The sequence below is a fragment of the Barbatula barbatula genome, assembly GCF_947034865.1.
Source record: "Barbatula barbatula genome assembly, chromosome: 10".
Lineage (NCBI taxonomy): Eukaryota > Metazoa > Chordata > Actinopteri > Cypriniformes > Nemacheilidae > Barbatula > Barbatula barbatula.
This window is the reverse complement of record NC_136773.1, coordinates 15,368,581-15,384,577: the sequence shown is the minus strand read 5'-3', so window position 1 is coordinate 15,384,577 and position 15,997 is coordinate 15,368,581. Positions and strand designations below refer to the sequence as shown.

The 15,997-nt window shown below is 37.6% G+C and overlaps 1 protein-coding gene across 1 annotated transcript; it reads right to left on the bottom strand.

Moving 5' to 3' along the window:
- Nucleotides 1–229: 229 nt before the first annotated feature.
- Nucleotides 230–10,199, bottom strand: st8sia2 (ST8 alpha-N-acetyl-neuraminide alpha-2,8-sialyltransferase 2). Its single transcript, XM_079465237.1, has 6 exons — nt 9,860–10,199; nt 7,646–7,693; nt 6,883–7,038; nt 6,530–6,787; nt 3,863–4,156; nt 230–1,703 (listed from the first exon to the last, which is right to left on the bottom strand). The coding sequence occupies exons 1-6, from the start codon at nt 9,955–9,957 to the stop codon at nt 1,418–1,420; spliced, it is 1,140 nt and encodes a 379-aa protein (XP_079321363.1). The 5' UTR covers nt 9,958–10,199; the 3' UTR covers nt 230–1,417.
- Nucleotides 10,200–15,997: the final 5,798 nt, after the last annotated feature.

Here is a 15,997-nt window from a genome sequence, read left to right as displayed (position 1 = left end):
TGGAGACATAATAAGACCAACATGCAGCGCAAGAGGCTTCATGTTTTCTTGACGGGTCACATGGTTCAAAGCACATAAGTGGATCCTCGCTAGCCAGGTGCGTGCAAAACATGACGGACATCTAAGAAATACTTATCAGATCTAAAAGCAAATACAATAAATTTGTATATCAGATACTTGTGGAAAAGTGTGGCATTGATGTTTTTAAACATGCTGGGAAGACAGTAGTATGTTCTTATAAGTTATCACAAATACATTTATTAAACATGTAATATATCACATACAAAAGGGATCCAAAACACCCCCCGCCCCCCAAGAAAAGCACCCCTAGATACAGAAATACCGTCAGTAGTCCAAAAACATACTTTGTGGCCTTAACAAACTCCAAAGTTTACATAGTGAGCGTCCCTAGACGCTGAGCATCCTTGGGTACACACAAGTGTGTGAACAGCTGGGTGTGAACTGGATTTGGGTACATTTTATCTTTCCAGTTAACATTCAGTGTGTGGCTCCATTCAGCTGCCTTACTATGCAAACACTAAATCCCTCAGAGGCTTTTCCAAGGCTTTTTCCACTTGTAACACAAGCATTACTGCACATTTCAGAGCTTCAGTAAATAAGACAACTTGTTATGTGGAAACAGAGTACATTTAACAGCTGCTTACTTTCACTACTTAACACTACTACATCTCTTTCTAAGGCAACTTTATTAAGTGTCATTTGAGTATTGATGCAGCATAACATTCTTTTCCTACTTGAGGCACTACATTATTGTCATTGAAAAGAAATGACAATAATTCTTCTTTTTTTTAAGAATTAAATGTCAAACCTAATTAGAAGTGGTTCAAAAATGACAAATATTGATGCCATGATGTCTATGGGCTTAGCACATACACTGTAAAGGCAACAAAAATGACATTCTCAACATATACTCTTTACAAAAAACTTTCCCAAAAGGCTAATGCTGTTCTAATACTAAATAATGTAAGTTTATCCTTTTACACAAATGCTTCCATCTTGTGGACAAATTGAAGACATACAGTACAAAAAAAGTAAACTGTATATATAAGACATTCAGTGAATCACAATGAAAATACGACGTGAGAGTTTCATATGGGCTATGAAGAAATAAAATATCTCTCCAGGGACAATATGGCTCACCTTTTAAGGTTATACACTTCCACAAAACAAATGCCCCCTTTCTGCCCATATTGCAGTTTCACATTTGGTCATATTCACCTGAAATATTCAGGTAATCAAATTTCTTCACAGCATGTTTCTGTCATTTTGTCTCTGTGGGTCTCATACTAAAACGTCCACATGTCCTCCCCTTCCAGTGTGTGACACACAATCATTTAATAGCAACACAGAGCTAACCTCCTTAAAAAATGCACTATTCAAATTCCTGTAGCAAAGCTCACGTTGGAGGTTTACATGGCCCAGTGTGAAGTTGCAGTGCCCCCTGTCTGTGAAGGCCACTTAAAGTCCTAAATTCCAGGGGCATTGTATGGGGACCAGCACTAGATGTGTACCGGTAAGTTTGCGTATCGTAATAGTGATACTTAACTGGTTTGCCATCTGGATCATTGGCAAAAGGCCAGAAGCCATACAGGTGGATTTCATCACAAAAGCGTGTGGCCATGGTGTACATCAGGAGTCCGGTGGTGGGCCTCTTGATCTGGACATGATTGGTCAGCCAGTACCTGCAGAAAGTCAATGAATAATATTTCCTAAATTTGTTACACTCTAATGCTACCCACAGGTCCATCTAAATAGAAAATATATATATATATATACACATGAAAACACATACTGTAAGTCATAGACTATAAGAAAACAATATATTAGTGCAAAGTATTAAAATACATACAAGAAACTCTTTGTAGTTTGGGACTACAATATTGATTGAGATTCGGTGGAATGGATTGACTGCATCATTTGTATTGCTTTTTGGAGGGGGACTGGCAAATCTTGTTTCTATGGTAACATCACCTGCTCTGATTCGTGGGTATCAAACTGTTGGGGTCAAAATGGGGCTCTCAGTTAAAAAAAGGTAAGAAATTCTGCTCTTCATTGCGTACTTATATTACATAATACTAGTATTATTATCTATTATTGTTTGATATTTGTAGAATCAAATCCGTTATTTTCTTTTGAAAACCTAGTAAAGGAGGAAGAAGACACCTGGCACAGTGGCATGCTTAACTGAGCAAAATCCATAATAACACTGAAAATGCTACCAGGAAGTAAATAAACCTAGAGCTGATGTAACTGAAGAAGGAACTTCACCTGCTGAATATAGGCTGAATCCTTTTTTCAAAATATGCTTGTGCAACACTCCCCTTTACACAAACCTGATGGCTGCACAGCCCTACTGCATTTAAATAGAGAAGATCAGACAATTGAACAATGTGCATTAAGATGCACTGAGCCCTCTCCAGTCTAAGCAAACCACTCACCCCTGAATAACCTTCACAATGGGGCTCTCTCTGTGTTTTCGTGAGGTGTCATTCATTCAGAACTGCCGAGACCAACAAAGGGGGGCTGGAGGAAAAGAGCTGGAGATAACAGGGGGCTCTCGGATCTGGTGTCTCAAAGCGACATCTGGACTTTTCATTCACTTCAGCTGTACAATCTTAGGACCCTATGAAATCCGTTTTAACTTAATTTTTAAGGTGTTTTTACTAGGCCTATAGAATAGTAATATATTTCCCTACAAGAAAAATAACTAAGAGTAAGACACAGTATAGTGTAGCATTTACTCATAAATTATAGTAAAGAACCTACTACAGTATTTTTTTACTTTATGGGGAAAAATCCATAAAATAAGGCATAATGTACAACTATGTTAATTTATATCAGTACCTTACCAGCCCATTCTAATTTTTTTCTATTCTTTTTTTAAATCTACCAAAATGGAGGTTGTATTTTTTACTAGCACATTTACATTTAATTTACTAGTAAATTACTGTAATCTAAGGAAATTATCTAGTTTATTCAACAGTTCTTAAGGTGTATTATATATTTAAAAAAATGTAAGGACTTAATTTTCATTTCAGTGTGTACATAAACTCTCTCAGAGCTGTTCTGTAGATGAAGTTTATGCTACTTTCGACACTACTTTCTGGTTTTTTAAAATGTGCCACATTCCGTGCCATTTTGTGTTATACAGCGAATTCTGTTTTTATGGCTGGATTTCACAATTCGTCCACGTTTTCATAGGACCCTACATTCTGAGAGAATGGCAGATCACAGTGTTTCAAATCAGTACATACTATAACTCAAAAAGTTTTAAGTCCGCTTTAATTTAAGTCCGCTTTAATTAAGTTTGTTGTAGAAAAAAACACACTTGTAAAAGAACCCACTTTTTAGCATTTAAATAGCTACCACATATTGTAATGGCGGTTTGCTCTCAATAGAGCATACAGGGGACAGATGTCTCTTGCTTGACCTTTAATCTCATCCTGGCCACCCACATTATACAGATCTATGGAAAAACCTTCCTGCTAGGTGTATTGTGAGATTAGTAGATTCCAGGCACTCTGCTCTGAGGGAAGCCTGAATTGCCCTCTTGAAATATTCAGGGGTCAATGGAAGAGGCTAAGGTTGTGTTATTTAAAGAGCACCTCACAGCGGGCCAAGTACAATTGAGCCAAGAGGAGCTGGAATTCACTGAGCAAATTTACAAAGACCTTCTGTAAGAATACAGATATATGGATGTTGGTGTGCACTAGAGCCAAGCTCAATCAATTCATAGGAACGGCCGCTTGCTGTGAGGTGGCGTGTTTGAACTGTATCGATACTAAACTATAAAAAGCAAGAGGTTTCATACACCAATGATGATTCATACACAGACACATACCCTCTGACCGCATGCAGCAGGCGCAGGGAAGGAAATGCGGTGCGGACATTTACAGTGTGTAGAAGAATAAGATGGATAGCCCACTCTACTCTTTCCTCTCCTCCTTTGGCCATGAAGGCGGGGATCCACAGCACGCTTCCGCTGAGACTCTGAAGCCTACGGACGAAACGCTGTACCCACTCCTCGCTGTTCAGATCCTGGAAGGCACGCTGCACCACGGAAGGATTCATGGTCACCAAACTGGTCCGTAGTCCCACGTCTCCTGCATACTCCTCCACTGGAGCCAAGTTACACCTGCCAAACATACACACATAAACAGGCTTTATGTACAAATGCATACACATGTGATTTTGTGTTAATAGTTATTTTAGGTAAAACTGATCACATTACACATCTCATTGCACATCCAGAACGATGAGCCCATTAATAGTGCCTAGTATGCCTACATGTACAAATGCAATTTTTTGGAGGATTAAAGGTCCAATGTGTGATTTCTTGGAGGCTCTAATGACAGAAATGCAATATAATATACATAACAAGACCTTACATAATGAAGCTTTATGTTTTTATTACCTTAGAATTCGTAATTTCTATCTCAATACACAGCGGGTCCCCTTACATGGAATTCACCATGTTGTTTCTACAGTAGCCCAAAATGGACAAACTGCTCTACAGAGTGAGTTTCGTAAATATGTTATCTCCTTCGGCAAAGACGCGGAAACACGATGACATCTTGGTCCTGTGTCAGCCAACGTAGTGCTTCGAAAGGGAGGGGCGGAGTGAGCAGTTTGTTTCACTTTGAGACACTATTGCCCTATTCACATTGAGAGACTACAAAAAACTAAATGAGTTTCTTTCACAACATTCCTCCAATTTGTCAAAGTATCAAACACAGAGTTTGCATTATCTTTAATCGTCTAACAGCCTATCTACAAACAGGAGACAATAACTGAATACTCCAAGCAAGTATCTTTCAGATCTCATCCATCATTTCGCTTCAGAATCCATAAAACAAGACAAAGGACACATTATGCTACTGAGATTGAGAACAGGGTAATGACATGATCATTTTACCACAACACCTGGAAAAACCTTTCCACTCAACGCTGGCTCGATGCCGACTGCTGAAGCTCAGCTATCACTCTCACACATCCACACAGCCTCGTCCTTGCCGTAATGAACAGCCATGCCAACCACACAGGAGGGGTTTAAGTTCCTCCATTACCTAATCTGAGAGGCTCTGTGTGTTCCTGGACCAGGACTGAATGACATTAAAGCCCTCAAAGTCACGGCCGGACTGGGCTATTAAAAAGCAACAACAGCATCTTTTTCAGTGGTAACAGGGAAGTTTGTGTTCATATTTAACCAATAATAATAATAGTTTGGGGTATTTCCTATGTTTTTCATATACATACACGATAATGTATTTTATTTAAATGTAAATGAATAAATGAAAATAAAAATGAATTATATTACCTACCAGATTCACTTACTCCATCCAACACAAATCCTACAGATCATAATATACGAATATTTAATATAGAGAACCATCGAACACTACACTTACTATTGCACAAAGCACATTTCTGTTAACATGAAACTCCAAGCAACCAGCCAAGAAACCATTGTAGTCTACAGGAAACACATTCAGGAGACAAATGAACCTTAGTTACTTTCAGGAGACAGTCTAATTGTGTTTCAAGAGCTATGACTTAATATGACTTATACAAATGTCAAATTTACTCTGGCACCTAATTGAAGTACATTTCGATTCTGAAAGCCTGTGGACAATCAGCTATTACAAGTCATGCCAAAGAACAGGAATGACAGCTATTTCAAAAGAGCATTGTGTCATGTCCAGATGAGCTTTGAGCTTTAAAATCCAACCTGTATTTCTTGAGTTCAAACATCAATGGGGTGCATAACCAACTGTAATAATACACGTGTTATGTTACATTAATGTTACATTAAAGCTGAATGATAATGTAATATAGGAATTGTTATGTGGTGCCATGGGAATATTAATCAATTAAGGCTGGACTGTCAAAGATACAGTTTGAAAGCACTAACACTATTTCTGATGATGAAACATCAGTGTAATATTTATATTGCAGTTATGAGGATAATGGGGCTGCTTACCACATCCAGTATTACAGGGATAGTTCAGCCAAAGATGAAAATTCTTCATCATTTATTCACCTTCATGACACTATCTTACTTCTGCGGAACACAACAGAACATATTTCTGCTGTAGGAATCTGGCAACCAAACAACACCGGACCCCACTGACTTCCAATGTATGAAAACAAAGCCACTGAGACATTTCTCAAAATATATTTTATGTTTCACAGAAGAAATAGTCTAGTTTTAAATGACATGAGGATAAATGTTTGACAGATTTGTATTTCCTGGGGTGACCTATCCCTTTAAGAGCACAAATACTATAAGAGACCACAAATATAAAGTTGGTCTGAAAAGGGTATAAAAGCGATCAATAAGACAATCATATGCAATGTTTTGGGGGGGGTAATAATAAATTGACTTATTTATTCTCTAACCTTTCATGAAATGCTGTTTTATGACATTGTTTTATGATTATTGTTAAAATTTGGTTTATATCAATATGACAATACAGCACATTGTCTCTTTAATAAAAAGGAGTTTTACCTAATGACAAAGTCGTGTGAATCAATCTCTTGACCACAGCTGCTATTCAGTAATATCCCAGAATTCCCTACGATTGCACATCGTTTGTGATGCTGGTTCTTCATGGGGGATGCTGTCGGCAAAAGGTGATACAGGTTCTCAGAGATGTTTGTTGTGCTCTGGCGGTCAAAAATATAATGAATGACATCTCCAGGCTTAAAGGTGCTCTTAAGAATTGAGATGTCCCTCTCAGCATCCAGAAACCTCAAGATGTTTTTCCTGGATAAGGAATCACAGACAGCATAACTCATTAATCAAAGTCACTTTTAAGACATTCTGTTTTCTTTCAAGTTGCCTTTGTACACATGTTATACCTAATGAGGTTGGACAAGGTTCTGTTGAAAGTCCATTCAGGTGAGGACAAGTTGCCGGTTTTGTTTTGTATGTGTGAGAGTGAAAGTGGAGAAGAAGAGGCTGTGACTCTTCTGTAGCTGGCTAGTGAAGTAGGGTCAGCATTCAGAACTGAAGTTCTGCAGGAAAGAAAGACACCAAAAGTAATCTTTGTGTGCAACTTCGACAAGGCTTCAAAAATAACACGTCTTAAAAAAATGGCTGCTATATATAAAAAAGAAAAGTTCAGTGTGTCATTTTTTGGTAGATCTATTGACAAAAATGCAATATAATATAAATAACAACATCTTCAGAGGTGAATAAAGACCTTACATAATGAAGTGTTATGTTTTTATTACCTTAGAAAGAGCTATCTCTATCTACATACACCGCAAGTCCCCTTACATGGAATACAGCATGTTGTTTCTACGGAACCCCGAAATGGACAAACGGTGCGAGCGGTGGACTGAGCCATTGTTTGCAATTCACAACCTCGCCACTAAATGCTGCTACATTTGATACACTGGACCTTTTAACCTCATAAAATAGCTCAAATTTTATTCTCAGATAAAAATGTTTTAGCACTCTGGGTTCATTTTAATCTCAATAATTAACATGCTTCTAAAGAAACGGCCAAACCACAACTGAAAAACCAGGAAGTTGAATATTTGTACATTTGCATGTATCCTAATAACATTTTCTCTGAAATGATCATAAATCATAAAAGATAAAACACAGATTACAAACCTGTTAGACTGAAGGACAAACCGGAATTTCTGTGACTCCTCAATGTTCCTATTAAAGGAGGGGGTACAAAACATTCATCATCATTAACCAGTAATATCACCATTAATAATTATGTAAAATCCCATCAATGAGTAAATATTAATCTAATTTGTGCAGATGCAATTATGCTTAGAATTGTAAAAACATAATTTACAATAATAATATATATTTAAGACTGGGATGTGGGCCTTTTCACTTCTTTATCTGAAATCTCCATTTTTAAATCACAAGACTATTGATGGGAAACTATTGATCAGCATGTTTTGTTAAATGACATAACTTATTTACCCATTAAATATTAAATCAATGTGGTTAAAATTGTATATCTTATAAGATTACATTGTGTTGAATTATGCTCAATACAGAGAATACTCTGAAAAAGAGTGTTAGTTTTAACAAAAAGGCTTATTAAAACAAAACATCAAAAGAACGTGCTGTTATTGCTTTCATCTTATATTTGTACAACAGCATTTTGAATTGAAGCTATTGAATGCAAGATGCTTTGTTTACACGATTTATACAGTGTTTTTATCTTACAACTACTAAAAGTCTAGTTTGATAATCCTGATGTATATTTTACTTGTAAAACAGCAATATTAATATTTCATTGAACAAATCATTCCGATTTGTCTACCAACATAATAATGTCTCATTCCAAAGTCTTGGCTATGTGCATTATTAACCAGGTGTTGCACTAAATCTCTCAAAATGCAAGGCCGCAGATTCAAATGCAATTCCTGTTTTGCCCCAAGGCTTTTTAAACTGCTCTCAGACTGTATTTGCACTAGAGATACATTGTTTGATATTACATTTTAGAATATAATCACTTCTTGGCAAATCTCACCGATAATCTGAGAAAAAATGACATGAGGTGTCCTCTTATGTGTCTGTCAACTAGCAAATGAGGCGTGAAAACCCCAACTGGGAAGTTTACAATTAAATTTCGTCTCTGGGATATTTGGGGTAAGTTAGCAAATATGAGGGAGCGATTATTCCCTTCCCAAGCTTAATTGATAAACATTATTCAGTGTGGCAGAAAAATGAAATAAAAACACTACTTTAAAGACCAAGCAAGCCTCTACAGAAAATTACAAATGTGTGAAATCAAAGCATGAATAATTTGATAAATTAGCCACTCCATGCACATCTTGTGTATAGCATTTGATCCTGTAATAGAGTGTTGTTTTTCCTCATGCATTTATTCCTGCAATTAATTTATATATGCCTAAACATTCTGCTAACTCAAGAGCATTAAAGTGTTTGTCCCAAGGCGGTGAGAATGATGCAAGCCTGAGGATTTCAGCCAAAGGGTTTAATTATAGCTCAAAAAAGGCAAACTGTTCATTTTTTGTCTCCGAGCTGATAGCTTAAAAATAACAAATCAAACCGTAATCCTGTAGATGCCACAAACCACAGACGAGACCGTCTTTTCACGTGTAGTAAGGGAAAGCAAACAGAACATACTCAAGTGCAGAACAAATCCACAGACCTACATAAAGCCTTTAGATCACTCGGGTCAGCAACATTTATCTAATGATTCTCATTCAGGATTTCTTACTTCGAAAAGTATGAAGGACTCAATTACGAAGTCGGAAAATTCAGATATTCCAAAAACTAGATTGTTAAACTTGCTATAAAATGGGTATGAGATTTACCCTAAAATCTTAAAGATAACACATTCCAAATACTACAATCTACAAAACTGCCAACAACTGAACCAAACTGATAACAAACTTAACCGATTGTATTATATGTGTGCCCTCAAATGTAAGTATGCCCATGTACAGGCTGTTGCTTTGCAAACAATGGTCCTCCTCAGGACCCAACCACATTGTCTCCCACATCCCCAAGTCTCTCCCTTTCCCTGACTTGGAAAACGCATCCAAATCCATGCTTGGTATCATACCGAGCCCTAAATATACCAAATGCGCACTCAACATAAAACACACAGTTATTATCTTCCATCTTCACGACATTCATACAAGCATGCAGTTTTAGATGGACTGTGTCCATTGTTTGAAGTAAAGCGACCAGGCTTCAACAAAGTCTCTCTGGCGAGAAGCAAAGCGCGGAGGAAAGGGGTTAACACAAAGACGTATTGAAACAAAGAGGGAAACATGTAACACGGCTGCAAATCCGGATGGTTTATTGCAAGTTATTCCCGCATTTACTTACGCGATTTCTTCTTCCACTTCAGATATATCGGCTATAATGACAAATAAAACCAATGCAGTCCCGATCCCAAACATCAATATCCTCAGTTCAATAGACATGACTTGAGCGATGAAAACGTCCTTTAGGTTGAAGTATAAAGCGCAATCTCGTGTTTTCTTGCGCAGGGCAGCACATGCGGGTTCTCCTCTCTTATCGCTCGACCATTCTCACTGTCCGTGCAGGATAACCGGCAGCATATTACATTTCCCGTCCTTCAGATTGTTTCATCCACCTTTTGAAAGTGGCATTGAGATCATGCAAACACGAGCGTCCTCTCTGCTTTTCTACTTCAGCTGACACTGTGGAGAGGTGGAGGCTTGCAGTTCCTTTGAAACTTTCACCAGCATCAGCTCACACATAGAGCTGTTCACCGTTAGAACTGCCAGAATATTAATGTAAAATACCAAAGTATTCTCAATATTGTGAATACAGTACACACCATGTTTACATAGTTCTCTAAACGGAGATATTCCGCAGACTTTTATTGTTTATTAGCCAGTTATAAATGCTATATAACCCAAAAGAAAACCTGTATTTTCAGTAGTTATTTCAGATTTTCAAACTTTTTGTTTCAATAAAAGATAAGTAGGGTACGCACACGGTTGTTTTTAACATATTGTGGGGACTTTCATACTCCAAATAAATTAACACAGTACTATGTACAACATAACCTTCACCCAACCCTAATAAAAAACTACATTTTTAAATTTGTGCAAATTCGTCCCCAAAATATTGGTTATGGGAGACCACACACAGCAGGTATGTTTTCCATATAAGTACATTTCAAAGACATTTGAATCATTTCAACTAGCCTACCCAAAACCATAAACTATTGTATTTACAGAAAGCATGATTTGGCTTATAATCCCTTTTTACTATTTTAATGTATCTTTCACAATTGAACATACACAACTGTCATCTATGGTTTTAATTAAGGCAGCAGCAATTTGCACTATTTACACTTAGTTTCAACAGAAGTAGGTTCTGTTTACACTAAGGGAAAATAGCAGCATTTCTTAGCAATATGCTATTTACACTAACCAAATATAGGTGGATTTTCTTTGGATCATGTAGAAAGGTATATAATAGAAGTTATTCTATTCATAAATAGTGGCAGATAACGTTACTAGGCCTGTTTGCAGCTCAGTATTGTTGTGCATTAAACATTATGCAATAATAACAGAGTGTAAATCATTATATTTATAAACAATATGAAAATAATGACAACTTTTGAGATATTAAAGCCCTACACCTAGCCCTGACCTTGCCCTAAACCTAAACTTTATGGATGAAAGGGTAACTTTAAGTCTTAAATCAGTTTTATCGAAAACAAATGCCTCTATGATCTATTATGTGATATATAGATACGTAGGTAAAAGAGAGTTTTCAGTGACAAAGGTGTAATAAAACCCCCGTTCTCCAGTGCCAACTCAATAATCTTGACACTTTATGCCAATGGAGTGTTTGATGTGGCATCGTTCTTGCACTTTGTCTATTCCAATCAATTTGGTGGGCGGAGCTAGTGCAAATAGACGCCTTTTCAATGGTGACACGTTTTGTAGGCGGAGGTTCGGTGGAGGCAGAAAGATCCTCCTGACCGCATTACTAATGCTAGGTAGCATGTTTTGTTGGCTTTTCTTTTTTGACAATGACTGGACTCATTTCTATGGAGATACTTTCCAGCAGAGAGACGTTGGAGAGAAAGATCTTCTAAAAATCTCACATTGTTCCTTTAAGATAAAAAACTACCTCCTACGTATGCCCAAATCAGAAACTGGGGAACAAGGTTATTTTTCACATAGCCTTTACTATCGGCCAGAAACATAAAGGAAACCTCTTTTTCTTTAGTTGTCACAAGCAGTGGCGGACTGGCGTTCTGGGCGTTTTCCTGGTGGGCCGCTAACATATGGGGCCGGTGCGTGAGTGATAACAAGCGTCAGCTGTACGCATACACATGGTGTATGGTCGGGTCTATCAAAGCCCAAGCCTCCTGTAGTGAGGTCTCATATCACGGAGGAGATCGGGAGCATATCGAGAACGAGCCAGGCCTGGTCCTCTCTCACTGACGGTCTGGTCGCTCGTCCTCTTATGCTCCCGATCACCTTCATGATACGAGACCTCACTACATGAGGCTTGGGCTTTGATAGACCCGACCATACACCTTAACCTCACCCAACCCCCTCCCTCCATCAACATAAATAGTTTACGGCCGATGTGGGCCAAAAATCGTCACAAGTCCATTAGTATACAGGGGGAGGCATTAAGTGTTATGAAGTGAAACGCGAGCATTTTTGAAGATCGATTTTGTTCAGTCTACTCGTTTTACTGTGTTTAACTACAGCTGTCGTCAGCGTTTTGTTTGGCAATGGCAGCAGGTATGTGTAAAAATATAAAATTGGAGACAACAAGTTGACATTTTAAACTCCTTATGTAGCTGAATCAGTCTTGCATGACGCAAGCATGACGTCGGCTCAAAATGGGTCTATAGTCTGTGACAACAAGGCGGGCTATTTGTATGCGGTGTAAATACTAGACTCTCCGTTTAGGGAAAGTTTACAAAAACTTTAATTTGTCAGCTGGTGTTTCAGTGATCTAAAAGCCCAACACAAACAGCAAGGCAGTGCAATTAATTTCTTGGTAAAACAGACTGGTTAGGCTATCACTCATAAAGTGTTTGAACACCAGATGTTATGAGAGGTATTAAAAAAGCTTTTAAAAGAGCTTTAAATTGAGTGCTGCCAGCAGACATATGTGGAGAAAAGAGCTGACACAATCTTACTCAGGGATAGAATATGGCTGACAGTTTTCTCTGACTCCAGATTCAGGAACACACTAGGAATAATGCTCACACGCCATTTCTAAACATACAGACGACGAAGCTTCTCTCTGGCTGTGAAAGGAGTACTGTTAATATCAGTTTTCTGACAGTTCTAGCACTTTTACAGCTTAAACAAATATACGACTGCATATTTATGTTAGGAGCTACGGATTTAGTTCAAGACAGAGGCATTTAGGGTCATGAATGATGGGCCACAAGCATCAATAGCTTTTTAACCAAAGCACTAATGAGAATACAGAAAAACTCATTAGAAAAAGATCTCTAGTTCATGATCTAATCTTCATGATCATTTTCCAACACTTCAAGTTATCTTCTGTTATTTTTCTTGGTATTAAATAACTTTTTTCCGAATCTTTCTCATTGTTGAAGTTTTGAGGACCCACGCAAATGAATCCACAAAACAGTGTTTGTAGATGCCGATGAAACGTGGTTATAAAGACGTGCATGAATTTTTGCAAGAAGCAAAGGAATCTTGATGGGATTATCGGGATCATCAGTGTGCAGTGTGCTGCCAGAAATGGCCTAGAAATTGTGTCGTCCGTGGAGAACGGAATAAGGAGAGGAAAAAGGGGGTCAACTTTTTCCATATTTTTAATTTGTCCTCAAAATTGCTTCACAGGGAATCGGTATAAAAGATGGATCTGGAGCCTCTCAGAGCATAAACCTGCTGTCGATTAATATTGTTTATTTTGTGCACGTGTGTGTGTTTAATATCTACTGTCACTGAAAATGAGTTTTCCTCAAAGATGGTTATTAATTTGCCAGAACAGGTTATAAATCAAACGGATTATAAAGTTCTTGAAAGGTAAATTTTAATTATCTCGTAGGTCAGCTTTCATTTCACTGAATTGGACCAGGCTACTGAAGCTTGGCTGCAGATAGTCAGTAGACCACCTGACTACAAATAAACAAGCAACATTTCATGTCAGTGAGTCACAGCAGTTGCCGAATGCCTTGAGCCAATACAATTCATCTGGTGAAACATTAGGGCAGAAAATGTGCCCATGCGTCCTCTGGCTCTGTGTGCCATTGCCGTGGACTAAGTTTAGCTCTGAATGTGTATAAGAAGTCATCCAGAAGAAAATTATAGCACGCTCCATATCCAATAGGATTTCATGAAGGCAGCCAATGCTTTTTTTGTAGTGCATTTAAATAATCTCCTCTTGCTTTCACACACCAACAGTCTTTCAACCGGAGGGTATGAAAAAAACATTTGTAATTAAATTTGAATGTAAAACAATATCCAAGGAATAGCATTAAAAAAATCGCTTTGACCCTTAATATATAAAATACATTATAGTCAACATAAAGGGAACATAAACAAAAAAGAGAGAGAATATTGTACAATGAGATAATCCCGATTTGAGTTTCTCTTTACAATTAATTTAGTAACAATGTATACATTTTTATTTATAATCATAAAGCATCAAGCTCCTTTTTGTGCCTAAACTCAGCCGATCTATATATAAGCAGGGCTTTAATTCTCCTCTCAACATCTGCTTTGAACCGAACATCAAAAATGTAAAACATAAAGAGCCTAGTGACAATCAGCTTTCCTCTCCTCTTGCAAATATTTAATGAGTGCCGAGCATCAGCTCAGCTTCAGGGTCGTTCTTTTCTATTGTGCTACACAACAGCAGCCAAAACAGCTTGAAGTTTTTTCTACTTAAGATGACAAGTTATTCGATTATTATGGGCAATTGTCATTGGGAGCTGGAATCATTTTCACATAAACACAGCATCTGGTCTTCATGGCTTTAGTTTAATGCTAAATCACTGCTGGAGAATATCGACAATTTTAAATGAGATATTTACATAAAAATATTGTGTGCATTCTAACATACCAATCACATCGATCTCCTGAGAAATCAGACTAGGCGATGAATCCCCAAATTAATTATGCGCAGTTTGATGGGACAGCCATTGCTGTGATGGATTATTATGTGAAACAAAGCAAAACAGATGCATTGTGCATATCAACATAAACACAACGCATGCCAAACCAAACCTTATTCCACTTTATTCTTAGGGTGCATTTCTATAGGGAAACACTGCTGATAATCCCTTATCTTCCAGTACAAGCATGATTTGAATTCCCAACGTACCTCTGAAAGAGAAAGACATCTCATTCACATCAGGACGTTTTTTCAGTTCAGCTGCAAAACACTGAATAAGACTTTCAAGTGCATGTAAAACATTCATCTTCTAGAAAAAAGGCAATTCAATTTCTCGATGCTATTATGGTCTCTTTAAGGAGGGCAGCATGAGAAATGAAGGGTGTAGGGGAGGAATTTAATTAGCCCTCTTGACTGTGTTATCGGTACACATCGGTTTAAATAGCTCTCTATTTGCTGACAATATTTACCCAAATAACAATGCACTGGAGTGTAAAAATACAATGTAATGTGATTCTTAAGCCTCATTGCTCCTGAGTTTGAGTCCTTGGATGTTTGAAAGATGTATGATTTGGAATATTTGCAATATCTAACATGCTAATGATCATTTAACTAAAATAAACCTTTTGTAGTCTTGGCAGATGTTTCATCTTCTTGCAGATGTTGATATGCGGGACATCTGTGCTATAAATAAACTCTTGAATCTTTCGGTTGCATAGAGTACAATATTCAGTGAATGTTGCATTGTTGTTGTTGTTCCAGAAATGAACCACATTCATTTTGCAAATGAATAACAGTCATAGTTACATGTTATAATGGATGTGTACAATGGATGTATAGACTTTGACATCACTTTCTGAGATTTTAAAAACATAGACTCCTCTTCACAGTTAATGGGTATGCTCTCCTTCCTTCAGTTCTTAGTTTATCCGTCAAGGCTACACAAGGAGATCTAAGCCACGTCAATAAAGACTTTAATCTTCTTACACACCAGAGCAGATTAACACGCAGTAGATGTGTCAGCTCCGTTAAAGAGACACCGTCTAAAATTGATTAAGGATAAATACTCCAATAAATCAAAGAGGTGGGAGTTCAGTTTAAATACCCCCCGAAATATTTATTCAACTCTGGTTCCAAAATCATGACGTTTGGCTGTCGTCTGGTTATATAAATAACTTCAAGGTTGTTGTTTTTGTATAAGGCCTTACGTATCTATAAATTACAAGAAAATAAATCAGAAAGATTAGATGGCTTCTGAAGTTGGGGATGGTCCAGAGTTTAATTCAAAGGCACCACGGTGAAGTATTGTGCATTTCACCTTTGCAAACCAGGCAGCTTCTTTATTTAGGGGACAGCCCAAGGTGA